Below are 26989 nucleotides of genomic sequence, written 5' to 3'. Positions count from 1 at the left end.
AGAGATTCGCTTTTTAAATTCAATTTGAAAATTAAATTTGCTAAAATATTATAAATCCAGTCCAAAACAGACGCGGAAATTGACATCCGCCTTCGAGATGTCACGTGTCAGAGATCTCTATGGTTACAGCCAACATTGTTTCGGACGACGCCCACTTTTCTGTCTCTCCCGTTAGAATCGCCAATATTAAATGGTGGTCAATGCAGACACAATCTTGACAGATAACTGAATGACAACCCTACTGTTTGGCAAGAAATAATGTGCTCTAATACTTGGCGATTAAACCAACGCTTGTCACTAAGCCTCCTAAGTCACCAAAAATACGGCATTGTCTAGCGATTGCCACGAAACTGATAAAGGTAACAATTTGGTAACAAGACTGATCACGGGATTGTTACTGGATTGACTGACGCGTTTCAGCTAAATGGAAAATAACAAACACAGAAGAGTAGATTAATGTATTATAAAGCAAATTCTCTGTAAGTAACTTTACTGTATTTTATTTAAAAAGTATAGAAAAATGATTGAAGTAACCATATTCACAAAACATAACAAATGTTAAACTGTCATAGTAATCAAAGTTTAAAATAACTTAATTTGTAAAATGTGTTTTCTCATGTTGTTATCAGAAAGTTATATTTTAAGTATGAAATAACAAAAGACGTGAAGTCTCGTAACATTTTCTTTTAGCATTCAATTACTCTAGGTTGCTTCATTATTTTTGTTTCCTTTTAGTTTTCCCATTGTTTAATTAAAGTCGGAACATGAAATTTAGAGTGCCGATTAAACTAAATATCAAACTAGGTTATAAAGGTGCGTCGTACGCTCTTCATTTACTTCAAAAGAAAGGAGATAAACTAGTCTATGCAATTGTTTCTCTACTCAAAAGTTTTTTTTTAGTAATATACAGTAAAACCTCGTTAAGTCGTCACTCAAAGGACCAAAAACTTATGACCACTTATGCGGAGTGACTACTTATGTGGAGTGGGAAATTAAGGGAGAAAAAAAAAAAGCCTTACAAATATTTATGAATAGCAGTAGAATTCTGTGAGAAAAATAATAGCTTATGTAAGAAATGTCTATAAATTAGTGGAAATTTTAAAAAGGGGGAAAAATAATAATGATAGTTACTTTGTTTTGTTTTCTCTTACTTATACATTACTTAATAACAACAACTTATTTTAATGTAGTTACGGTACGTTAATACAATCTTTCAATGTTGACTGATGAAATTGTTGCTTACGGAAAAGAACTATCTCTTCTAACTTACATCAAGCTTTAAATTTTGTGTTTTTTGTTCCTTGTGAACGAATGTTAAATACTGACTAACCTTCTCCAGGTATTAGATTTTGTCTGTCTTGCTGGAAGGAGTTAGATTCATATTCTCGGCACTTGGCAGAGTCACAGCAAGAATTATGCTTTGAATGACCAGAACTGAGGATCGAGATTTCAAGGAAAATAAATATCAAACAGCCTTTTAACTAAGTCCGATACTATTTTCTAAGATCCGATAAGGAAAAGAAATTTTAGAAAACAACTTTTGGGTAACTGGTTAAGCGAGTAAAATTAAATTTGGTGACCAGTAAAGGAGGGTCATTTTACATTACTGTGAATGAGACCTTGTCGGGACCAAAGAAAAAAGACCACTTAAACGGAGTGACCACTTAACTGATCGACTACTTATTGAGATTTCACTGTATATGTTTTGTGAATTATTTCATGTGGTGTAGTCCAAAGAAACTATAGTTAGAAGAAATTACCTTTAAACTGTGAGGATGATTCTCTGATGAACTGTTACATTCAATAGTCTATCACAGGGCTTCCCAAACTTTATAGCCAGCGGACCCCTTTCATAGACCAATGTCCTCCTTCGTTGCCCCAGGGCCTCCACACTTCCAAATCCAGCCCTGCCCCCTACTAGTAATAATGTGTATTATTTACACAAAATATAAATTATATGCTTCATAAGAAATCTCTCTGAACAAAGGCCAAGTCCTCATTTGAATTCTTTCAACCTGATTCAAAAGTTTCTTTACAATTTTTTTTTTTTAAATATCAACTAACATTACACTGTCTGTGAGATTCTTTCTTGATTGAGAGATGAGAATATGCGGCTCTTAACGTGATGAGCTGTAAATTTATACGCTTCAGAAAATTCATTTACTGACATTCAAATGATAAAATAGTGGAATAAGGCTTTTAATATATGAAAAATTCATGTGCTTAGAAATCCCAGGATAATCAGCCCATCGGCCAATTTACAAGGGTGCGCAGCACCCCCAACATTTTTGATTGGATTTTGAAAAGAATTAAAATTAAATATATTTCATCAGGACACATAGTTTAGAAACTAACTTACATTTTCTCCCAGCTACAAAGCAAACCCAAAAATACAATATGCAGTTTATTGTATGACCCTCGTGACACCTCACCAAACATAGCCAGTGTCAGAAAAATGGTGCTACGTATTGAGAGGAAAAGTACTTTTATCCATTTGAAGAACAATATAATAAATAGATTGAATGCATTTCTTAAATTATTTATTATTCAATGCAGTATTATAGAATAATTGTATTCTCCATAACTGGGTATTAATTGGTACAAAATACAATCATTACAATTTCCTTTACTTTGAAACAACCAATCAGGGGCGTAGCTAAGGGGGGGGTTTTGGGGACAAAACCCCCCCCCCCGAAAAGTTAGTCTCCAAAAAAAAAAGAGAAAAAGAAGAGAGAAGAGAAAGAAAAAAAAAAGAAGAAAAGGAAAAAATTCCAAGCGATTATACATATATATATATATATATATATATATATACATATACACACACATATATATATATATATATATATACATATACACACACACACATATATATATATATATATATATATATATATATATATATATATAAAAGAAGGAACCCCCCCCGAAAGTCGGGTCTAGCTACGCCACTGCAACCAATGGCTAATAAGTAAAAAAAAAATGACTATAAAAAACATATAAACAGTTTCAAGTTCTTGCACATCATTCCAGTAAACAGTCGAATTAAATCTACTCTGAAATCAATTAAAAACCAACATTTTTGAGGTAAATTGTCAAAAATTTCCAAAGGAAGACCCTGGACCCCCTGTTTGTTTTGGGGAATACATCCCCCTCCCAGATCCCTAGTATTGTTGCACCCCCAGAATTCACAGCCTAAATCCGTCTATGAATCAGTCAGAGAATCAAACCAACATTGTATTGCTAATTTTTAAATTATAAGTGACATTCTTGCTTTTGTGGCATGGAGTTTCTGGTGAATTCCAGCGGTAACGGAAGGACAGTTTTTACAAAAAAAAATCGATGCATTTCTGTCTGTGAGCTTATCAAAATACATATTTTTCAAAAACTGATGCATAGACTTTTATATACATTATGGTTAGTTGCTAAAAACGCCGAAACCAAGAATTTTTTTGTTAGTAGCTTTTTTTTTTAATCAAATTAAATGGTAAGGGAAGAACATTTTGTGACAAAAATGTCCTTCCGTTACCATTTTTTAAATTTGGTTTTTAAAAAAAGTTACTAACAAAAAAATCTTGGCTTTGGCTTTTTTAGCAACTTACCATGATGTGTATTCAAGTCTGCATTTTTGAAAAATATGTATTTTGATAAGCTCGCAGACAGAAATACATCAATTTTTTTGTTAAAACTCCTTCCGTTACCGCTGGAATTCACTGAGAGGCTTATTTTTATTACTACTAACCACTATTCAATTCTTTTTATTTGCTGCTATTTACATCTTTTTTTCTTAGATCATTAATTATGTGCTAATATTTAGGAATGGCTCGATAAAAACATGAGTTCTACCGACTCAGATGAACCACCACACTTAGCTTACAATTTTTATGTTGGACTTGGATTAGCCATCTCTTCAAGTTTCTTCATTGGATCAAGCTTTGTTATAAAGAAAAAAGGATTGTTGCGTCTTAATGTGGCTGGTGCAACCAGAGCTGGTGAGTAAACTTAGTGACGTAAGTATTGCTGTGCTTAGTTCACTGCTTAAGGTTTATTACTAGAGAAATACATTTTTTAATGTTTTTTATGTATAAAATTACTGAAAAAGTAATAACTAAAATAAGATAACTACAATGTCTCTTGAACTAACATATGAAATATAACTTGCTCGTTTTCTTTTTATGTGGCTTTAAGCACTATAGAATTTATATGAGAATGCACAAATAGAAAAATATATTTCATGCACTTGTTTTTTGGTGAAAAGGAACCCTTTTTTCAATGAAAATTTTTAGCTTTAGGATGCAAAGCAGTTACATGATTTTAGTATAGTCTTAATGTAACAGACAAAGTGAATGAGATTTTTTCTCTTTTTTTTTATCATTTCAAAGGTAAATTTATCAGGCATAAAAAATTTTTGAAAAAAAAAATAGAACCGACTTCAAAATTGCTCTAAAAAGTGAAAAATAATTTTATTCTTGAAACACCATCGATAATACTTTTAAACATAATTTTTGAAGTTGGCGCAAAAACGATCGATAAAATCATTCACAGCCATAACTCAACTACAAGTATAAATTTTACCAGGTCCAGTTTCTTCACTACCACATGCATTACGCATTGATGACAGCATATTTGAGTAACGATATAACTGTTTCGTTCCTAACTTTGGATGATTTTTTGATAGAAATATGAACGAAGCATGGTTACAATGGATTTTACTTTTTGTTTTTGCGCCAACTTCAAAAATTATGTTTAAAAGTATTATCGATGGTGTTTCAAGAATAAAATTATTTTTCACTTTTTAGAGCAATTTTGAAGTCGGTTCTATTTTTTTTTTCAAAAATTTTTTATTTCATTCTTTTTAGTGTAAATGTAGATATTTCAGTAAAAGTAAGAAGTTACCTAGTAAGAAGTTCGGCTCTATATCACTGTATTGCTTTAGAAAAGCCTTTATTCAAAATCATCATTACAATTACTATTAATGTTACTGTTATATGGCACCAAACTTTTATAACAATGAGTTTCATATTGTCGCGTAGATGAAGATAGCGAAGACAATGTGAAAGCCAAATGAAGCGAATACTCGTTAGTCTCAACTCGAGATCTTTATTCAGAACCACGAATGAACGTTACATCTCCTTATATACAACTTGAGAAAGTGCTGGAACTTTCCAGACTTGGAAAGATACAGAAATTAATAGAACATTCGAGAAAATACGGGAAACAGTAGAAACAAAATTTTAGTAAAACTCACTTTATCCTAGTCGGGATTTGAACCCGGGTCGCTCGTGTGGGAGGCGAGAATTCTACCACTGAGCCACCGTTATCCAGGATGAAAAGTGCGAACTTCGCTACAATATCATTTTAATTGCATAAAATTTACTGTTTTTTGCCCATAACTTTTTTTCTAAAGAACAAATATGGTCAAACAAAGTAATGGGACCTAAGTTGAGCCATCCCCTATCCATTAAAAAAAGAATCATCAAAATCGGTTCACTAGGTGAGACGCTATGAGTGGACAAACAAAAAAAAAAACATACATACGGTATGAACTGATAACCGCCTCCTTTTTGAAGTCGGTTAAAAATGAATGTTTTTTTTTTTTTGGAATTCTGAATATTATCAATTATTTACGTTTATTTTGATATATTTGGCTTTAATTAAATCCCTATTTTCTTTTATCTTGCAAAGTCACAAATACTAATTTCAATGTTTGTAACGTATGGTAGCAGAGCGTGGTTTCGATCTACGGACCTCTGCTACCATACGTTACAGACATTGAAATTAGCATTTGTGACTTTGCAAGATAAAAGAAAATAGGGATTTAATTAAAGCCAAATATATCAAAATAAACGTAAATAATTGATAATATTTGGCTTTAATTAAATCCCTATTTTCTTTCATCTTGCAAAGTCACAAATGCTAATTTCAATGTTTGTAACGTATGTCTTAGACACGTGCGTGCCTTACGTCATGAAATGATAAAGTTCCTTTTTCATTTGATTGGCCGCCGTTTTAACATTGGGAAATACGTTACAAACATTGAAATTAGCATTTGTGACTTTGCAAGATAAAAGAAAATAGGGATTTAATTAAAGCCAAATATATAAAAATAAACATAAATAATTGATAATATTTGGAATTCCCAACATTTTTTCCCTTTGTTTTTTAATCAAAAGTTTGTCTGCAGTAATGTGTGATCATTTTTATTTTATTTTATTAATTTACTTTCATTTTATTTAAATATTTATTTTGTATTCTGATTCAAACTAGATATTATACTTGCAAATTAACTATGAATAATCTTTTAAAAATTGAACAATACAAACATGAAAATTCCTTATTGTTGACTGCTGCTTATTTCATCAATATGTACAGTGCAGTTCATAATTTTCCAGCCAATACTAATACATTGCAAGTTTTGAAAATTACTTTTATATCTTCCAGTGTTTGGAATTAATACTTATATATAATTTTGACATTGTAGTAAGGAATTCATTTTAAAGAAAGAAAAAATTATCTAAATATTTTTGTTGGGAATGTTCTTTTCATAGCAAATGTTATTTTTATGCTTATCACTATTTTTGTACAATATTGAAATGCTTTGCAAAGTGGCAAAATGCTCCTCAAAACCACCCTAGAAGGCTCTCATATAGTTTTAAGGTTCGCAGCCCCGCAGTTGACTTCAATTTTGCATTTTTGCTCATAATATGTGTTTACCCTGTAATCCTAATTTTTTCATTTAATTGTATTAAAATTTATAATTTTTGTATTTGTCCATTTGTTACTGGAATCTGCAGGAACCAGGTATAGATCCCAAAAACACTTAAAACATGAAGATCTTATGTTTATATTTTTTTCCCAATGATGTTTAGGTCATGGAGGATATGGGTACTTAAAAGAATGGATATGGTGGGCTGGTCTGATTTCTAGTAAGTCATGCTGTGTGTATTTTGTCTCTTCTATTTCTGAAACCTTTTCAATTTTTCAGTCACTTAAACTGAATTTCCGTTTTTGCCATTTGGTAATTGCATATCAGTAAATCAAATCTTAATTAGTAAATTTAGTTTTATGTCCAGTAAAGCAGTGTTGTAATCTAGAAGGATGCTATGATAACGCTTCTCCCCAACTTTCTTATTTAAATTTCTCTTTCACTTCATTAACACTTCAGTTGTTGTTGGTAGGCATCCGTTCTCCATGCCTGTATCTGCATACCTGCAAACCTAACTGCTTTTAAAACTAATACTTAATTTTCTTGTAATGACTCAGTATAAAAATATGAGCTCAAAATGTTGTTTCAGTCAATCTTAAACTTAAAAAAAAAAAAAAGATGTATCACCAGGAGCCAACAAAATGTGCATTTCAAATACTGTGCAGACTCGCCTATAAGTAGAGAAAAGTACAAAAAATGAGGTTAAAAGGATGAGACTTATATGCAGGGCAGAATTTCAGAAAAATTTCTCCAGACAATTCTTGGGGGGAAAACACTTGAAAAAGTGAACATTTTCTTTATTTTTGTCCAACCCTTTTAGGCAAATGTTAAATAACTAAATACTAATACATTTTGCTTCAAATTTACAAGGTCTGACAATGAAATAAAGAAAAATTTTGCGAAAGTGCGGGAAATGTTGTACTTGCAAATTTTCCCAACGGTTGTGTGGAAATCAATGCTCATTAAATAAAAATGATCAATATGGTCACAGTGCAAAATTTAACTGATATTAACTCACAATAATAGGAATTATTTAAGAAATCATAATCGCAAAAATGAAACCTTTTTGTACAAAACTATAAAATTGAGCGTTTTCAATCATGAAAAGGTTCTTTACATTTCATTTTCCTTCTTTGAACTTTTCTTTTCAAAAATCACAACAAAACTATCCCAATTTCTTTCACAGAACTAGGGGCTCAACTTATGCAGGAGTATATACAGTAACTTTTTTAAGGCAATTTAAATTTTGCCTTAAAATTTCCTTTGTCTTTTTTTTTTTTTTTAAATGCATTTCAAAAGTTTAAAAATGCAGTAATCCTCAAAAGTTTGGAAATATTAGTTAGGATGAACACAATATTCATAAAAGATATCAACATTGCTAAGGAAAAAAGCTATTGTAAACTTCCTTTCCAAAACTACAGCAATATCAAATTCACAAAATGTATGGTCCACCAAAATTTGAGTTTCGTATTGAAAAGGGAAAAGAGCAAGCTTTGAAGTATTGTGATGAAAATCAAGGCAGTTATAAAAGTTTGAAGCGTAAAACCAAAAGTGAATTCTTATCAAAAAAGTTGTGATTCAAGCCTGCGGTTGTGTTGCAGTGTATGCACAAAGTGCTAACAAATGTTGATATAACATTTACTGTCTTGAAAAAAAAAGTACTGTTATATCTGGTAGACACTGAGGCACGTACATGTTTACAAGTCAAACTGTCTGAAGAACTACATTTCTGCAAATATGGTGAATACAATCTACTTTTTTTATGCTGCTCTGTTTATCATTTAACCATTCATCCCTTCTTTTTCTTTATTTGCTAGTGGGAGCATCAATCCAACATTCAAGGACAAAAAAAAGTACAGAAGTTTTAAACATATTTGGCTGTATTTCCCTACATTTGCCATCTTACAGTCCAGTGGCATAGCAAAGTTAGGTCCAGAAGGGTCCAAACCCTCCTCCCACCCCTTCGAACTGACTAAGTAAATATATGATTGAAAAAAAAAATGCTTTGTGTTGAAAACAAGCGTTTTACTCAAGTAAAAAAATAGAACAAGAAAATGTATGTATATATATTTCTCTTGTACTGTATATAACATAAGAGAAAAATTTTGCAAGGAAAATTGGTACAGTAAAATTAACTATACAGCAGGGAGGGGGCACGAAATGAGGATGCGCTGTAAGACGGACAGCTTTATTACAATGATTCTCAATTTTTCCCTAGTGTATGAAAATATTCCTCTGTTCAGTCTCCAAAATATTGGTTTCCCTTGTATCATTGAAGTGGATACAAATTATAAAAGTATACCTGTTTAGAATCTAACAAAAGGCATTGCTCCTTTGTCTAGTTTCCTCCAAAATTCTTCTAATTTTTCCCTGTGTGGGCTTCCTGGAGAAGTGGGGCATCTTGCATGGGAACAAAACAGAACCAGTGACGTCAAGAAAAAAATTCTTTCATTGCACACCCATCGCCGTTGTAACACGCAAGTGTTTTTTTAAGGGTCATACTTCATGGTAATTAGATACGTTATTGAGAATGTTATTTTTGGCAGTTTTTCTTTATTTTCTTTCTATATTTTCTCTTCGGCAGTATTATTTAAAATTAATTTTATTTTTGGTAATTATCCCGTTTCACTATTATTAATTAAAAATACTAAGCACACTTTCTATTCCAACGTGTTCTGCCAAAAATAGTTTCTCATGCTTTGAGAGAGTTAAAATATATCTAAGGAGTAAAATAAGCGAAAAGAGTTTGGTAGGTTTGGCTTTATTATCCGTTTATCAATATGATGAATATTAGGGTGGGTCGGAAAAAAAATCGAAATATTAAGAGGCAGAGGATTAAAAAGGTGCTAAATGGTCTCAAACTAACATGTGTAAAATTTTATTCCATTCTGATAAGTCTTTTTGCCTCCAGATTGAGTTTGAAGTTTGGATTTCCTTACCCAAATAGGATACGTTCCATGTAAGATTGCAATAATAATAAATGGTACTTTGTTTACAGAAACAAGTGATCAAACTTTCAATTTGCATCTGGTTTAAATTCACACTTGCCATTTTAAGTGTTATAATTGGCTGAAATGTGTGAATTTGGTCAAGTGCTTCCTGCCAACTGTGCAACATAAATGAGTAAGAGATACTAAAAATCTACCTCTTGAAATGCAGCAGCAGTCTTTTAAAATCCTATTTGAAAATAACTAAGAAAATAATCAGGATCATTTTACCAAGCTAGTAAATTGCTATTTGACACTTCATCTTGCAAATGCAAAGATATTAACGACTACATTTGTCCAAAAAAAAACCATGAGAGAGGGAGAGAAATCGCAGCTTCAGCCTCAAGAAGAAAGTGAAGACAGTTTTAGTATCTTACTTCATTGCATCTCTTCTATGGGATACGAACAGTAAGGATGAATTCAAAGGACTTTTACAAGATTCAAACTACAAACGCTTATATCGATAAATTAACTACTACAAGCAACACAGTGGGCTTTAATTTGCTTTCACAGACATGTGATCGATACAAAGTATGAGACAAGGCTGGAGTAACTATTGCTTCAACAGTTCTTTACCCCACCACTTCAGTAATTATTGAGAAAAACATGCTTCGTCGGAAGCGCAAAATAGCACGAAAATCTGCCCTTGCAAGAACCAAAGCCTAGAAAAATGTTTCATGTTTTATGGCTAACTCGTGCTAATTGAAATCTACATTTGTGTGTTTCAGTGGAATCTCCTTCTGAAAATTTAATAATTCTTGCAATACAAGTCATCAAAGTTAATGCTCCAATCTGGTTTGCGATTAAAGTTACCCTTTATGTGCAGATTGGCTCAGCAGTTGTTCAAAATCACTGCAGCTAGATGTTTATCCTCTGAGTTGAAGTGCAAAATAGATCCCGTAATCCAAAGAAACAGTGTTTTCACATGTTCTAAAAATTAATTTATTGCAATGCTAACAGACTTGGAACAATAAATCCATAAATGGACAGCCTGTTGGATTTTAGAAGCTCGTAGTGTTCAGCAAAATACACTCCCAAAAGACAAATTTTTCACATTCTTGTTGTTAAGTTTGATGCAGAATCTTACATTGATCTCAATGACTGGAAAAATGTGTCTAATCCACCAATGCCTGCCATGCCATACGCACAGGCTATTGAAAGGCAGGGGGCATTAAAATTTTAAAGAGGGTTGATTTTACAGATTTTTGACCTTATTTGGGGGGGGGGGTCTCTTGTTCTGGGGGGTACTTCCCAGCATTTGGGGGAAGGATGAGCCATCACCCTTTGGGGATAGGTAACCCTGTGGAAGGACAGTTAAAATTGACGTAAGTTTCAAATACATTGTGCAAAAAGAGAAGCTTTAATAAAGAACCAACTGGAATCCCGGAAACTTATGCCAAAACTAAATAGTAGGAACTTTCAAGCTATTTTAAGATGAATATTCTTAATTTTGAAAATTAATAATCGTCATAATCATTTTTGTAAATAAATGATTAATACTTGGACAACCTTAAGTTGTTACATATATTTGTAATTTTCTTTTTCAGTTTTTTAATGAAAATGGATTTTTTTCCCTTAAATACGGGTTTTTCAAACTCAATCTGGAGGCAGAAAATGAACTCCTAATTGAATGAAATTTTATATATAACCTTAAAACATCATTTTTTTTTAACCATAGGACGATGACCCACCCTAATGAATATATCTCCCGATGACATTATTAGAAAAGGCTATATCTAATAAAAGATGCTCTTGTAATTTTGTTGTAATTTTCAAATTTCTATTTTGCATTAAATTTTGCTGCTTGTTTTGAATTCAAATGCATTCAAAATTATTACATGTCATTAATAACAGTTAAACAAAACTATCATCTCTAAAATCTATTTTGCTTAATTTTAAGAAGATCTCCACATTAATTTATCAAATTTCCTGACCCCCCCCCCCCCCAAATGACTTCTTGGCTATGCCACTGATAGGACTTCCTCCGAAATGAAATCCTGGTTGTACCGCTGTTACAATCCTTTTATCGTTTTTTACTTTCTTCCTATCAGGCTCATTAATGTAAGTCTGAAGGAAGCATTTTCAAACCTCGGAAAAGAAAGTTAGCAAAGTCGCAGTATTTGAAGAATACATGACAAATATATCTGAAGAAAATATCCTTTATTTAGCTTTAAGGAAAAGCTTTTCAAAGTCAATGCATTAGCATTGAGTCCCGTTCAACAGGAACATTAAATTAACAAAATTTACTTCACGAATAACACCTAATTCACAGTGGTATGCTACGCAATCTAATGAAAATAGAAAATGCATTTTCACATAGAGCACTTTGAAAATACTAAGCCATTTACATTACAAAACTTTACCGGATGGAAACGCACATCAAAACAACAAAACAGTAAATGAGAGATGAAGGAGAGAGAGTTCTAAAATACGTGACGTTATTTACCCATATTCTCACGTGGTGGAACAAGCGAAAACGTATAATTCGATCATTTATGCAAAACAACAAGAGCTGTTGCCACACACAAAAACTTTGAAAAAATGACTCCCGTGGCTTTCACAAAAAGGAACTTAAACCCAATCCAGTTCAAAAAAAGTAAATCCTCCAAATGACGTCATATTACGTGATGAGATGTTTGTTTAAATTGGAGTGATTGTGTCTGATCCAATCTGCAAAGATCTTTTTTTTTTTTCCTTTGAAAGTTTTTGAAAATTAAAAAAATATAATTTTTGCTTGCTTAATTATAATATATTAGATTTCTAAATATGTTTCAGGTAATAATACAAACATTTTTACCTTTATTTAAGATAAGAAAAGTCAACATTTTTTTTTTTTTTTTTTTTTTTTTTTTTTTGCAATTGTTTTTACTTTCTTTTCCTTTGCAAGTCCAAATATTTTTCCACAGCTATCTCTTCTTACATTCACGAATTATTTATTTCTTACTTTCTTTTTTTTTTTTTGTATTCACTCTAAATATTTTGAAGAAATGTTATGGAATTATTCTTATGCAAATAACCCATTAAAACATAAATGTTTATGAAATGCCTAGTAAAGTTGTGAGTTCTTTCTTAAATCTGTTTCTAAATAAAACTACTAAATTACATAAACTCTAGATTTTCATCTTTTTTCTAGTGGGTGTAGGAGAAGCAGCAAACTTTGCAGCATACGCTTTTGCACCTGCAAGTTTAGTTACTCCCCTTGGAGTCTTAAGTGTCCTTGTGAGGTATGTAAGGCATTTTATTGTGTTCAATAATTACACACAATCTAGCTTGTTTAACTCTCTCTCCAAAACTTTTTATCTTGATTTTTCCTTGCACTTGGGAACTAAATACAACATATTTTCCACGTTTTCCTCGATAGCATCATCAAAACATCTATATCTGAAATTCTGGAGGTACTGTCCAGTTTGAATTTGAGTTCCAGTGATTTCCCATCAAGAACATAACTTGCAGAAAAAAGACGTACATTTACTAATACAGGGTTGCAATGCACCGGGAAAACCTGGAATTGTCAGGGAAAATGAATATGGCCGAACATGATCTGGGAAATGTCAGGAAAAATAAAAAATAACATACATTTCTGGAAATGTTGGAGGATTTTGTTTTATTTTCCGATCATATAGTTAATGCGGCGCTATATGACGTCAAGAATAATTTCTTTCCTCCTTATCTTTCCCGCTGCCATTTGTTGTTTTGTAGTTCCAACTTTCTCCTTCCCCCTGAAGTTCCTTTTATTAATTGTCTGGCATTGGCATGCCATAGCAATCAGCGGACATGCGCAGAAGGTATATTTTGGCTTTCTTAGTTAGCAGGCTCTGTCTAAACGCTGCTTTTTTACGTCAGCAATTCTGAAGTTATTACTATTTTGAGTATGCGGCACGTTGTTTTGTCTGTGAGTGCATCAGAGTTCATAATGAACTGCAATAATCTTTTCATTTTTGATATTTTTTTGTGTAAATTTAATTAATGAAATTGTTTTCTTCTAAACAGTTTTGCTCTGTAAATTTAGCTCATTAGACAATTTTAAATAGGTAAATAAAAAGTGTTTAAAAAATTAATTAAAAAAAGAGGGTTAAAAATAAAAAAGCGCAGAGGTGTTCAGAAATATTGGGGGTGGGGGGAGATTTGCGACATGGAACTTGGGGGCGGGGCAACCCTGCTTTATGAGCAACAAATAGGAAAAATTTTCGAGCTAAAAGATGCATGATTTTTTTTACAGGCCAAAGTCTAAAAGAGCAGTGAATGTACTGGACTGGGGTGGAAGGCAATAATTGAAAAAGTTTCGGTTTCATAAGTTTTTAGTTCAGATTATTATTAGCAATTAACATTTTTATTTTTTTGTGATACAGATGTCATAATGATGTAAGGTTCACTTGATGTAAGGCAGTGGATCCTTGGGATTGAAAAGAAGATATGCTACATTTACGTTATTTCATAATTCTTTATAATAGGGATTTGTTTCACTTTTGCTAGTACATATTTTTGATTATTTCAGCTTGAGTAAATTAAATTTGGTAACCACTGTTTGTAAAGTTTGAAAATGAGGTAAATTTTATCAAAATTAGAGATGTTTTTATTAATGTTGCAAAAAGAGAAGGTGGACATCGATAATCTGGAATTTTTCTCAAAACTACCTGGAAATGTCATTGATTTAGATCATATTACTAAGTGGGCAGATAAATGGGGTATGGCAGTTAATGTAGGGAAATGTCAAGTGCTACACTTAGGTCATGGAAATAAGCGTATGAGATATCGTTTACAGGGTTCAGTCATAAATCAGGCAGAAAATGTAATGGATCTGGGTGTCTGTATAAATCAGGACTTCAAGTTTAGTCAACAGTGCAGTATTGCTAGTAACAAAGCCAACAAAATGCTTGGGTTCATCAATAGATCTATTTCAAACAAATCTAAGAAAGTTCTTCTGCCTCTATATAGGAGTTTAGTAAGACCTCATTTGGAGTATGCTGTTCAGTTTTGGTCGCCTTATCTGAAGAAAGATATATTTGTATTGGAAAGAGTTCAAAGAAGGGTAACTAAATTAGTAAGGGGACTCTCAGATTTAGATTATGATACCAGACTTAATAGGCTTAACATGTATAGCCTGGAGCAAAGGAGAGTCAGAGGGGACATGATTCAGTTATTTAAATTTATCAAAATGAAAGATGTAAATGGATTAAATTTTTGCGGGGAAAGCAGGACAAGGGGTCATTGTTTTAAGCTATTTAAATCTCAGGCTAACTTGGAAATCAGGAAAAACTACTACTTTAGCAGGGTCGTGGGCACTTGGAATTGCTTACCGGAAGAAGCGGTATTGAGCAAGGGAGTGGATAGCTTTAAGAGGGCCATTGATCTTCATTGGGGACTAATTAATTGACTAGGACCAGCCTAGCTGGGCCCAGAGCCTGTTGCTGGTCGTCACATTTGTATTTGTATTTGTATTTGTATAATTTCATTCTTGAACTTCCATGACAACCCTGTTATATATTTTTCTGCTTAGGGCACAATAAAACCCTGATAACAATGAAATTCAAGTAAAAAGTCTTGAACAACCACCAAAAGTGAATTATTTTCTTATATATCAGAGATGGGTATATGCTCTGAAATTGGTGTTGGGATTTCAATAGCGGTGACATTTTCAGACATCATAGTGAAAATAATTTCCCTACATTCTCCAGTTTTCTTTAATGCACAGAATAGCACTGTATGCAAAATTTTGGTACTTAACGTAGTTTATTGCGGTTTAGATTAGGTTGCTTTAGCGCATCTTTAAACTTTGGGTTTGGTTTTCCATAACTTTACTAATGTTTTTGTATTTATTATATATAAAACCAAGCCCAGTGGCATGACAGCCCATGGGGGCCAAAGACTACTGTGCCCATCTCAATTTTCCTGACCAAGAGCTCTGGGGTGCTGGGCAGATGTTCCGGTTAAGTGGTCAGCCTTATGCAGATCCTCCAGGGTTTAGTTCCCAAGCACTTTTTGGTAATCATTTTATTGACCCACTCAAGGGATGACTGACTGAGTCGACTATGCCCGACCCGGGACTAGAACCCGGGCCTTCGGCGTGGAAGTGAGAAGGGCTGCCACTGAGCCACTGGGCCATATACAGAGAGGGGGGAATCTTAATGGGGAGGTATCTTTAAAAATAAAAAAAGACATTGTATTTGTATTCAAAGAAAAAGGGCAACTTCAGTTTCAGAGAGCACTGTTTTGCATGTTTGAAGTTGTTGTATTAAAATGTGTTATATTGTATTGTAGCCAACTTTAATTTTCTGAGGCTTAAACTTTTCTTTCCTTTTTTACTTGTTCTAACATTACTTACTTTATTATACGTTTACTTTACGTGTATTATTCTTCCTCTCTTCCATAAACGCATAAATATTTCAATGCTATTAAATAAGAAGGCGGAAATTGCATAACTAGATAAAAGCTAGAGACATGCAATTTAAAACTGAAATTGCTTTTAAAATATTGTCTAAAAAGTACCAAAAATTGGTTGAACAAAATTAGTTTTATTAATTGACTTTTTTTACAGTGCAATTTTGTCATCAAAATACTTAGGTGAGAGACTTAATTTACTTGGAAAAATTGGTTGTTTCCTGTGTATTATTGGTTCTACCATCATAGTTTTACATTCACCAAAAGATGGAACTGTAGATAGTATGGAGCGTTTGGAACAATTACTTTTTGAACCAGGTTAGTGTTTCTAATTTTATATCCTTCTGAATTTAATAAATATTTTAAACTTTTCTTATTCATCACATATTTTCTTTTAAATGTTGCTTTTATTTCAAATGCTTGTTATTACTTATTCTTTCTACTTATGTAATTAGACTAAACTCTTTTCACAAGTTTATATCATAAAATCATAGCTCCGTTTAAACAGATTTGCAAAGTGTTTTTTAGTTTAAAATCGGTTTCATTGATGTTGTTACAAAGTTAAACAAGCTGTGTTCTGATATACGGGAAACTCCCAATTATCCATGGGATAGGGTGGTGCGATAACCGTGGATAAGTGAATTTTAGGATCATCCTCAATTTAGATAAAATGCTGCCAGTGTATGCAAATTGTGCTTTAAAAGATCAATAACAATCACATACATTAGCTATAATTTAATATCTAAAACAATAACAGTATGTAAAAACTAGAAAAGGATCACTCATTATTACAAATGGATTACCACACATGCAAGCAAATCATACAAGCAGATGAACTGCAGCAGATCAATCTAGGTTACACCAAACATGCTAAGGGGAGGGGAAAGGAATTTTTTTCAAGACTGGCCCTGTCACTCGTTTACGCACGTAAGCAGTGTAGGCCAAAAAATTAGTAAATAATGAAGATGTAAAGTTGTTAGTAGTGTCAGTTTAAAAATCAGATTTCAACTAGTCAGGTTTTGTTGACCTTAAAAGGTTCAATGTCATTGGAAGGGAGGGGGGAAAAAAGCAATAGGAATGTCTAAAAATAAATTTTGCACTTATTAAGTTAATAGGGTTACATGTATGCATTTATCTACATTTAGTTTATCATCATAAAAAAAGATTTTTTTTTTTTTTTTTTAAATATGAAAGTCAAAGGATAATTCGCCCCGCCGATAAGCCACTCACAAATAATTGGGAGTTTGCTGTAGTAAACTCTAATAAATCCAGACTTTGGAAAATCCAGATTATTAATCAGGAAATATTTTCTCCATATCAAAAATTCGTAAATCCATGCAATTATTCCCCACTACATAAATTACATGTATTTTGTACCTTTGAGCACTAGATGTTTCAACAAAATCAAGTTTTTATGATTTGTGGCCATTGGCCCCACTAGTCCTGATTTTTGATGTTCTACTGTAATCGTTTTAAGTGATCTGATTGCAACAGTCTTATTTACCAAAGGTCACAATTTTATGCATTGATAAAGGACCTTTGACCCCAAAATGTGTATGCAATTATTTTGTAGCTCTTTGCATTACAACTAAAAATTGGTTATCAATGCATGATTTAAAATTTCCTTTTCCTTAAGCTTTTAAGATTTCCTTCGTGATAGCTTTTGAAACAAGATTGTGGGACATAGAAAATGTTAAATAATAGTTATTGTGAAATCTATGATAGTACATTTTTGCTACCAAAAGTTATAAAGGAAATTTTTCAGAAGCTTAAGATGCTTTACTTCCACTAATTCTTTTTGCCTACATGTGATTAACTATAAAAACTTGGCTCAGGTTCACTAAAAAGTTATTTAAGACAAACTGCAAAAGTAGTTGTACTTTTACATACCATACCAAACACTCTCATAATCATATATAGCTAACTGGCAATGCAATGCTTAAGTGCAAGCTTTAAGTTGCTAGTTTACCTCCAAATCCTAATTGCACTGTGATTTAATCATAAAAATAATTTTTTAATGTTTTCTTCATTCTCAGAAAAAAAAATCTTAGAGCAAAGTATTTTATTTTAACCAATTCTTAGTTAGTGTTGATTTTAGGGATGCACTTAATTTTAAAATGTTTTCAAATACTACTACTACTATTTATAATAGTACAGTAGAGAACCAATTATCCGGGAAGTTCGGGACCATCGCTATCCCGGATATCTGAATTTCCCGGTTTTCTGAATCGCTAAAAAACGCTATTGGACGATTGTTTGTAAAACCTAAATTACTATAATAAATAGTTATGCATATTAAAATAAAAAGAAAACAGTTCAGAAATGCTTATAAATATCGAAATATTAAAGACTACTAGTGAATGAATAATTTAAACACCAAAACACTACTAATCTCTCATAATGCGTAACTCATAATACCGGGGACCCTCACATTCTGTTTGGAAAAGAAAGGGAAAATCTTCCACTTTTCGATGGTTTTAAACGAAAGAAAATGAAGGGAAGGGCAAAAAATAAGTTTTTGAACCTAAATGTGCAAATTTTCTACTATAGTGTATAAAATAATTCACTTTCATGATCGCACTTTTTTTTTTTTCTTTTTTTAATTTTTTGTAAAGGTTTCGTGTTTGCGATTACGGTAGATATTGATAACTAATGCTTTTGCATTTCGTTAATATCAACCGAAATTTGATTTATGAGTTCTTGCAGCCTTATTAGTCTTGCGTTTAATGAATTTCTAGATTTCACGATCAACTAACTATCCAAAAAAATCGCGAATCTGGTTTCCGGCGTTTCCCACACTTTTGAGACGTCACTTACGCCAAATGCCTTTAATTAGAGGCCGTTCAATCGAATACTGCATTAGAATGCGACAATATTCATTTCCTTAGCTTTCAGTTGGAATAAAACACGAAAATTTCAGACTTACGAATGTACTTTTTAATTCAAGAAAATCTTTCGGAAATTTTGCCCCGCATAAAGGATAACCATTTAAAGTTAGTGTTTGCAACAGTTTCTCGTCAGTTATATGGTGTTTATTAAGAAATCGTTCATATTCTTTTGGTATTGCAGAAAAAATGCTTCATTTTTCAAAAATTGTCAAAATGGCGTATTTTTAAAAGATGGCGGGAAAATCGGGTAAAAGTTGCCGGTTTTCTGGTTTCCCGGTTTTTTGGTTCCCGGATAAAAGGTTCTGCACTGTAATAATCACCAGTAAATTATTTATTTTTATATTGGTGTTTTCATGTATAGTCGAATCCCGACTTACGCAAAGGATGCGTTCCAAGACTCCTCGCGTAAGTTGAAATTTCGCCCGGGAGTGAAAGTGTACTGCATGATTTAGAAAAAAAAAATCAATGAAAGCCTACCTAAGACCTATCTTTGAATGCATTTTACTCAAAACTTGAAAATGTCTTTACAGCCCTTTGCTTCTCACTGTCTCATATGTAGTTGACAGCAATAAAATATAACTTATCTGTTGAAAAATAAAAAAAATCTTTGATTTGCGTCAAACTGGGAGTTTTAGTATAACTGATCCTTTTCCAAGAACATTTTATGATTTTGAAAAACGAAATGGAATCTTATGTAAGAATAGGGAGGAGGAGTTTGAAAAATCTTAGGTATCCTTACATAGAGTGGGGGGGGGTCAAAAAATGCCAAAATCATCCTTACATAATGAATGAATGACCCCTCACACGGAAAATCCTTCAGTTCCAAATCTGTGATGAAGAGTTTGAAAAAAAAAACAATCCTTTTTCTGAAGTTGACTTGTGTCTAGATTCAAAACGGTATTATGACCTTCAGCAAATCAAATCTGTGGTCCAGGTAATGGATTCCTTTTGTCTTTACCTTTGTTGTTTTGTAGTTGAGTTTCCTATGACTTTCATGCATTGCATTTGAAATCAATTAGCTTGGAAGTAATGTTATGAAAAGGATGGTGCTGTCTCTTGTAGTCTAGACAGGTGGTGCATTTTTCTTCTTCAAGTTCGCCAAAACTAATGTTTAGGTTGAGGATCTCTTTTCGATAGAGCTTGTAGTTGAAGGGTTTGTGTTTGGTTGTTTTTCTTGACAATCCTTGTGCATGTAATCAATGGTCTGCAGACTGTCTTTTACGTAATCTGGTCAGAATGCAGAAATCACATAATGGTGTATTGCAATTGTAAACCTTACAAATAATCAAACAATAATTTTTAAAACTCGTTTTTAAACTAAAAGCTAATCACTTTGCACTATTTTTGTATAATACTGCTTGCTTCATTTTTTTATGAATTGCAATCATGAAATTATTTTAACTATAAATGAAATTTATGTGCTATTGTAATATGTTCTTCTTTCTATTTTTTTCCTAGGTTTCATCATTTATGTAATAGTAATACTTGTATTTTCAACTTCATTAATTGTATGTTTTGTGCCTAAATATGGACAAAGTAATGTAGTAATTTATATTTCAATCTGTTCAGTCATAGGCTCATTATCTGTTATGGAGTGTAAAGGATTGGGTTTAGCAATTCGTGAAACAGTTAGTGGGGGAAAAAATGAATTTAATAATTGGTTAACTTGGTTCTGTTTAATTGCTCTGATACTATGTGTTAGCATACAGATTAATTACCTCAATAAAGCATTAGATACTTTTAATACATCTGTTGTTACACCTGTTTATTATGTTTTTTTTACAACATTTGTCATTTGTGCATCTGCCATCTTATACAAAGAATGGGGTAATATGGCAGCAGAGGATGTTGTTGGAAGTATATGTGGCTTTCTTATTGTTATATGTGCAATTTTTTTATTAAATGCTTTTCGGGAATGGGATATATCACTTAATAACATTACTTCTTTTTTGCAAAAAAGAGACAACTCTGTAATTTCTTCCCATAATAATCATAGTGAAGATGAGATAAGTACATCAATTTTGTTAGATCGTCACAATTTAAGAAATAATGAAACATCAGTTCTATTAGAACGACATTCTAGACAGAACAGTTTAGAATCACGATCATTCTCTACTATGTTAACTGCTACAGAAGATTCTTATAGCACACTAATGGGGTTTTCTGGAAAATAGTTTTTTATTCAGTTTCATTTCTATTTAATTGCTCTTCCTGTTCTTACAATTGACAATCTCCATATTTTGCAAAACGTTTAAAATTGTTCCCTTAGATCCGGGCTCTCCAACCTACGGCCCGCAGACCGGATCCGGCCCGCGAGCAGATTTTGTCCGGCCCGCAATAAGCTTACAAACTTTTTTTTGTTCGGATCAGAGAGAGTCAGTCTCATAGGAAATATAATTGAGACATTATTTTTAATTACAAATAATTATTTAAGATCTTTTTACGGTTAATTTTAATCGTTTTTTAATCATTTTTTACCGTTAACTACGAGTACAACTGCAGCACGGATCCCGCAGCACCCACCTCTCTTTTTGCTCTTTCCGAGAACAAATCTTTTTTTCTCTGCACCACATTCTCCCATTAGTCTCCTGGCATTGGGCATTTCCAGCCCCCAGGGAAAACATGTGCTCACTCCTGTCTTCACCTCCGTTTAATTGGTGGTCAGCTGAGCCTGGGGGGGGGGGGCTGACACCAGATTTAAATGTTTATTGCCAAACTTTGGTGCTAGATTCTGAGTTTTTCAAAAAAACTTGATAACAGAAATCGAAAGTCTCCCACTAATAGCGTTTTAAGCAGAACATCAACCATAGTAGATTTATCTCTTTGTTTTTCATTTTCATAATTTTGTTCCTTCATGCACGCGTGACTTTTTATTTAGCTTAGAAATATGGGAAAGTGGTTTCTTAACCCCTTAAAAAATCTATCTAGAAGAGAGGATGGTTTTCACTCAGGTTGTTTTTTTTTTTTTTGCTAATATCACGAAGCGGTTTGGCTAAATTTTTATATGTCAACCATGGTGTAGGTATGTAGATAGATGTTTCACACGCCTCACAAAGTGAACAGCGATCGTGGACAGTGTCTTTTATTTCTATAGTGTTATTTAGTATTACTATGACTTCTTTTAAAAAACGGAGTGTTGGTTTTCAGTGCCGTACTTTTAAAAAACAGAGGATACACGATTATTGATTATTTTATAATCGTCAACAATAATAAAGCTTTGTGTCTTATTTGCAAAGAGACTGTTGCTGTTCTGAAAGAATTTAATGTCGATAGACGTTGTAATACAAAACACAACAGCAAATTTTACAATTTATAAAATTGCTTCTTTGAAAAATTCCCTTTCAACTCAGACACAAATCTTTACGAAGCAATCTCAACAAAACGAAACTGCTGTCAAAGTCAGTTTCAAAGTCAGCCATATTCTGGCTAAAGCTGGTAAACCTTTTACGGACGGCCAATTGGTGAAAGGTTGCATCTTGGTAACTGTGGAAAAAATCTGCCCTGATGAATTTTCATCGGTCAATACTATAAGTTTGTCGGCGAACACAGTAGCACGCCTTACGGAAGATATTGGAAATAATATTGTCCATCAGCTGAAAGATGCTTGCAAATATTTCGAATGATTCTCAATCGCTCTGAATGAATCAACTGATGTTACTGACTCGGTTCAAGTTCTTTTATTTAGTCGTAGTGTGAATGGTAAATTTAAAATCACAGAAGAATTGACTGATGTTCACTCCATGGAGAGTAATGTGACCGGAGACAACAAAAAATATGTGAAACCCTTTTCCAATCTTGGGCTTGATTTCAAATACCTGAAAGGTGTTGCTACAGATGGTGGAAAAAATACGTGTGGTCCCTAAATCGGAGTAGTTGAAAACATTTCCAATTTTATAAAAACAATTGGAGGTGTTCAACCCATGTTTTTCACTGCATTATCAATAAACAAGCCTTGTGTGATGGAAAACATTTAAAAGAAACTGAAGTAATAAACATAGTTGTCAAAACAGTTAACTGCATTAGACCAAGTTCCCTCAAACACCGTCAATTCAAAAAATTTTTTTGCTGAAATTGACAGCGTTTACCCAGATGTTCCGCACCATTGTGAAGTTCGTTGATTGAGCTGAGGCAAAGTATTGCTGTGGTTTTTTGAACTTCGAGAAGCGATTGACATTTTTATGACTGAACAGCGTCGTCCTGTACCTGAACTTTCTGACGGTGTATTTGTGTGGAAATTGGCTTACGTTGTTGATCTTACGACGCATATTAATTTTCTGAATTTAAAACTGCAAGGTGAAAACTCTTCACTTTGTGACTTATACTATCATGTCAAAGCTTTCACACAAAAACTCATACTTTTCGAAAAGCATAAGGATCTATGAACTTTGATCACTTTGAAACATGTAAGAACTTAAGTGCACTAAGCACTGCTACCTTTCCCAAGGATTAAATATTGAAAGAGATGTCTCAGCTACGATATGAGTTTGAAAAACACTTTGAAGACTTTGACCTTGCATCAGATGAACTTCAACTTTTTCAAAACCCTTTAGAAATGCAACTGGAAGTCATTGAGTTAACAACTAATGACTTACTTAAGACCGCTTTCCAGGAATGCCACAAGGAAGGTAATCTACTTCCATTTTACAGTCCTCTACTAGAAAAAGACTTTGTGAACTTAAAAATCATGCGGGTGACGGCGCTATCTCCAGTAGCGGTGTTTATATCAGGGAAGGAAACGGCATTAAGATTTGTATTAAAAACCCCGATTTTTGCTCTGTCTTCCGGGCCGAACTTCTAGCTATTGAGGAGGCTCTGAATTATTGCGTCACAGAGAGTGTCAGTACTGATATTTGGATCTTGAGTGATAGCCGAAGCTCTATTCAGCATCTGTCTGAATGGTGGAAGCAAGGTGACAAAACGACTCTGAACATAATCCAACATCTAAAACACTTGAGTAAACGTCTCACCATTACTTTTCAATGGATACCGTCACATGTTGATGTATTTGGAAATGAGATTGCTGATGGGCTGGCTCGTCAGGGGGAGCCGAGAGATTTCTCCTCATAACAGATGCCTTTCTTTTTCAGAAATTGCAACCCGTGTTAAGCAAAGCATCTGTTCCTCTTGGAGACAGCCCCCTATACATGAATGGTACAAAGCATCCCCCCCTGGTGCTGCTTTACTTCGGGCAAGTAGTAGAGAACATCAAACCGTCCTAGCCCGACTGAGAAGTGGACACACTCGAGCACAGTGACATGTGGCTGGTAGTAAGGTTTTCCCCTTGTGCCCAAAATGCAATTTGACTCAGGCTGCTCTTGCTCATATTTTCTCTTGCATCGATTGTGACCTAAATCAGCTGTATTCCGACCCTTCTGCTGTTTTGAAGGGACTTTGTTTGCACGGCATCATGGACTTGGTATGATGTTTCTGTCTGCCAAGTGGGACAAGCAACAACAACAACAACAAAAAATCATGCTAGAGCTATATTTTCTCTTTTTGCATCCACTTACAAATGTGAAAAGTTTAAAAATTGAAGTATATTAAATCTAAGTATTGATCTCCTTTATCAGACGAACATTTAAAATCCCTCTTAATGATCAGAACTACGAAGTTTGCCCCTGAATGGACTGAAATTTTAAGCGCTAAACAAATTCAATCTTCTCATTTAATTTTTTAACTTTTTAAAACTTTTAAAAGCTTTACATGTGTTGTGCTCTCATTTATTTCCAAGTTTTCAATCATCATAATTCAATAAAATAAATTTGTTGTACATTGCAATAATTTTGTCTCATATCATTCACTCATTAGCCTTTTTTTATTAAAAGAAACGCTTTTTTTTGTGACAAAGAATACTTTTTATTTAAGTTTTCTGTACTATTTTAAATTTTACAAGACTCCCTACCGTTATAATTAGAAATTTACGGTCACTTAAAATATAATTTAATTTAGCTAACAGCAAATATGTATAATTAAATATAACAACTTAGAGGCAACCCCAGAAATTTTCAAAAGCCGCCACTGAGCTCTTAATTAAAAAAAAAATATATGTATATATATATATATATATATATATGTAATAAAAGTGAAAAATATTGAAAAGACCACACCAAACGCCCATAGATGCGCAACGCAGCAAAACTAAAAAGCCAAGTAAATAAAAAATAAGCAAACAAAATTTCAAATATTAAACAAATTATATAAAAATAATGATGATAAAAAGGAAAGTTGCAAATAGCTATTAAATAGGAAAAGATAAAGTATGAATCCAGAGCTCATCAGCCGTGGAGGATTCATTAGTTATGTGAAAAGACCAAAAATTTTAACTATGAACTAAAGGAGAATGTTTAAGCTCCAGTACATGCAATATAGAGTAACATTGGGCAAATGCACCACTTGCTAAACTATAAACATTAAACAAGAGCTCAAACCTAAAACTGAAAGCTTTTTATATGGATTTCAAGGTAAGATAATTTTCTTATTGGCAGGTACTGTCCCGTGGATGGCTAATTATCGGAACTTGTTTTCCTAATTAGTCGAGGCGAAACCCCCTGCTTTTAGTTTTAGGTTTGAGCTCTTGTTTAATGTTTATAGTTTAGCAAGTGGTGCATTTACCCTATGTTGCTCTATATTGCATGTACTGGAGCTTAAACATTCTCTTTTAGTTCATAGTTAAAATTTTTGGTCTTTTAACCATAACTAATGAATCCTCCACGGCTGATGAGCTCTGGATTCATACTTTATCTTTTCCTATTTAATAGCTATTTGCAATTTTCCTTTTTATCATCATTATTTTTAAATAATTTGTTTAATATTTGAAATTTTGTTTGCTTATTATATATATATATATATATATATATATATATATATATATATATATATTCACGATGTATGGGTGAAATGGGTAGAGGGAGCTGCTAGCGCTAAATAGACCATCTGAGTTAAAATATTGTTGGATCGGCCCGCCTCGTCTCCAAAAATGTACAATGTAGCCCGCGAGTGAAAAAGGTTGGAGACCCCTGCCTTAGATCCTTCTGTAGCCTATCATTAAAAAATTTAATGTATAATATTTATTGAGTGTATTGTAACAACATGAAATGCTATTTCAGTTTTTACACTGCAAAGTTGCTTTGTATGAAAGCAGTGAGGGATCATCGTTTTGCAGAGACTCAAGATCAGGTTTCATTTGATGCTACTGATTGAATTGAATATTTGATGAAATGGAGAACTTCATCTTTAAGATATTTAACGTTGATATCATTGCTGAATTTCAACAATAATCTATCCATCACCATGATAATTTTATCCCTTTTGATTTTCTCATTAAAAATCTTAAATCATTTAAAAGGATCTTGTTGATGTCTCAGATCACATAGTGAATTAAGTTACATCATGTTAACTATAAAACATTGTCCATGATAGAAATATTACGGAAAGTTTTTCCAAACTTAAGAGCCATTATTTTGAAATTCAGATAAAAAGCAAATTATGGCAGTGACCATTTTTGATTTTCCTAATTTTTTTATATGTCAAAGTAGGTCATGAGAAGTGAACATTCTGAAATTTTTAGCCTTCCAAAAACTTTTTTTTGTTGTTAAAAATTCCCTAAAGGCTTTGCAGCGCTTTTTTAGAAAAATTTTAAAAGTCGCATTTCAGTGCTCTATAGCTCTTTACAGAAACACCACCTCACGGTTATGTTTATTTATTCGTTGTACTGTATCTAGTGATGATGACTTCATGGTTATTTTGGTTGGGGGTTGTTGCTTTCCTCAGATATAGTGTCACAAAGTATGGATTTTTATCCGTTTTCGCGCAAGTTTAACCTGTGTGTGTTATTTCCCCCAAAAAGCCACCCCCCGAAAAAAATGTAACATATACTGAAAGTTTATACTATGAAGAGAGTAAATAGCACAAAGTTTGTTTGAGGTTTAATTTCTTTTTAGGAGAAAAATACCCAGATATTTTTCAAATTTTCAAAAATTGTGCTTTTTTGATCGCAATTAACACAAAACAGCATCACTAGGGGAAAAAAC

At 32.9% G+C, this 26989-nt stretch overlaps 1 protein-coding gene across 2 annotated transcripts; it reads left to right on the top strand.

Annotated features, from left to right (window-relative positions):
• Positions 1-388: 388 nt before the first annotated feature.
• On the top strand, positions 389-26650 carry LOC129231528 (magnesium transporter NIPA2-like). 2 transcript variants are annotated; one of them, XM_054865869.1, is made up of 6 exons: positions 389-479; positions 3818-3992; positions 6870-6926; positions 12827-12917; positions 16229-16254; positions 26066-26650. In XM_054865869.1, exons 2-6 carry the CDS (start codon positions 3836-3838, stop codon positions 26092-26094), a joined length of 360 nt encoding a protein of 119 aa, XP_054721844.1. In that variant the 5' UTR covers positions 389-479; positions 3818-3835; the 3' UTR covers positions 26095-26650. The 2 variants fall into 2 exon arrangements, with proteins under 2 accessions (XP_054721844.1, XP_054721843.1); XM_054865868.1 differs by having other exon boundaries at positions 16229-16389.
• The last annotated feature ends 339 nt before the right edge of the window (positions 26651-26989 follow it).

This window comes from Uloborus diversus, chromosome 10 (assembly GCF_026930045.1).
Source record: "Uloborus diversus isolate 005 chromosome 10, Udiv.v.3.1, whole genome shotgun sequence".
In the NCBI taxonomy this organism is placed as follows: Eukaryota; Metazoa; Arthropoda; class Arachnida; order Araneae; family Uloboridae; genus Uloborus; species Uloborus diversus.
This window is presented reverse-complemented; position numbering and strand designations above follow the sequence as displayed.

Excerpts from the sequence above, each read along its gene's own strand:
- LOC129231528 (XM_054865868.1), top strand. The coding sequence starts at position 3,836 with ATGAGTTCTACCGACTCAGATGAACCACCACACTTAGCTTACAATTTT. Across the intron at positions 6,927-12,826 it reads GTGGGCTGGTCTGATTTCTA|TGGGTGTAGGAGAAGCAGCA; the intron begins GTAAGTCATGCT and ends TCTTTTTTCTAG. Across the intron at positions 16,390-26,065 it reads ACAATTACTTTTTGAACCAG|TTTTTACACTGCAAAGTTGC; the intron begins GTTAGTGTTTCT and ends ATGCTATTTCAG.